General features: G+C 57.1%; 1 protein-coding gene across 1 annotated transcript; it reads right to left on the bottom strand.

The window, feature by feature from the left end:
- Positions 1–5: 5 nt before the first annotated feature.
- Tsp_14287 (conserved hypothetical protein) lies at positions 6–695 on the bottom strand (the record flags this gene model as incomplete). The annotated part of the gene is made up of 1 exon (XM_003367976.1): positions 6–695. A coding segment is annotated over exon 1 (690 nt), but the record flags the coding sequence as incomplete, so codon positions are not given.
- Between the last annotated feature and the right edge of the window lie 123 nt (positions 696–818).

Genomic DNA, 818 nt, shown 5'->3' with positions numbered 1-818 from the left:
GTCACTTCGTCCACCAGGGACTGGATGCCCCGCGCCGACATCTCGCGGCACGCTGGCTCCCTCCATAGGGCAGCCAAATGCTCGCGTATCACTTGTCTCGGTCGACCGAAACGCTTCTTCAAAATGTCCACGGCCTGGGGGTAATTCTCTGGAGTGAGCGGGATGCCTTCAATGGCGTTCCTCGCCGTCCCTTCGGTGTTGGACAACAAGTAGGTGAACTTGGTGGCGTTGTCCAAGTCATTCCGTTTGTGTACGTTGGCCTCGAACTGGGCCCAAAAGGAAGGGAATTCCAACACCTTCCCCGTAAACTTCGGGAGAGTTACCTCCGGCAACCTCCCATTGCTGGACCGAACCGCCGGCATGCCCGCGCTAACATTGCCGCTACCGATGGGGCCTTCTCCGCGCGCCTCAACCATCCTTGCGCGTGCACGAGCCTTTCCCTCACGGTAGTTCTGGCGACATAACGCCCAGGCATCTATCGCGGCTTGCCGCTCTTCACCTTCCAGGTCCAGCTCCACTTCGGTTTGGAGCGCGTCTGCGGCCCGGAACGACTCCTCCATTAACGAGACCTGCTCTTCCACCTCAAAGACATCGGCGGAACTGATGCACAACTCATCCAGTTCTGCCAACAGTCGGTTCAGCCGATCTTTGAGGGCCACGAGTTTCTTGCTCCGTGATTTCGCAGAGGACGCCATGGTATCCACTATCCGTAGGTTGCTGGTTTTCGATTGATCCGGCTCGGAGGACCAATGTTAGAGTCAGACTAGCGACAGTAATCTGACGTTCAGGTATGAATAGACCAGACGTTTCGTTTCGTC

This window comes from Trichinella spiralis (assembly GCF_000181795.1).
Source record: "Trichinella spiralis strain ISS 195 chromosome Unknown Scfld3340, whole genome shotgun sequence".
In the NCBI taxonomy this organism is placed as follows: domain Eukaryota; kingdom Metazoa; phylum Nematoda; class Enoplea; order Trichinellida; family Trichinellidae; genus Trichinella; species Trichinella spiralis.
This window is presented reverse-complemented; position numbering and strand designations above follow the sequence as displayed.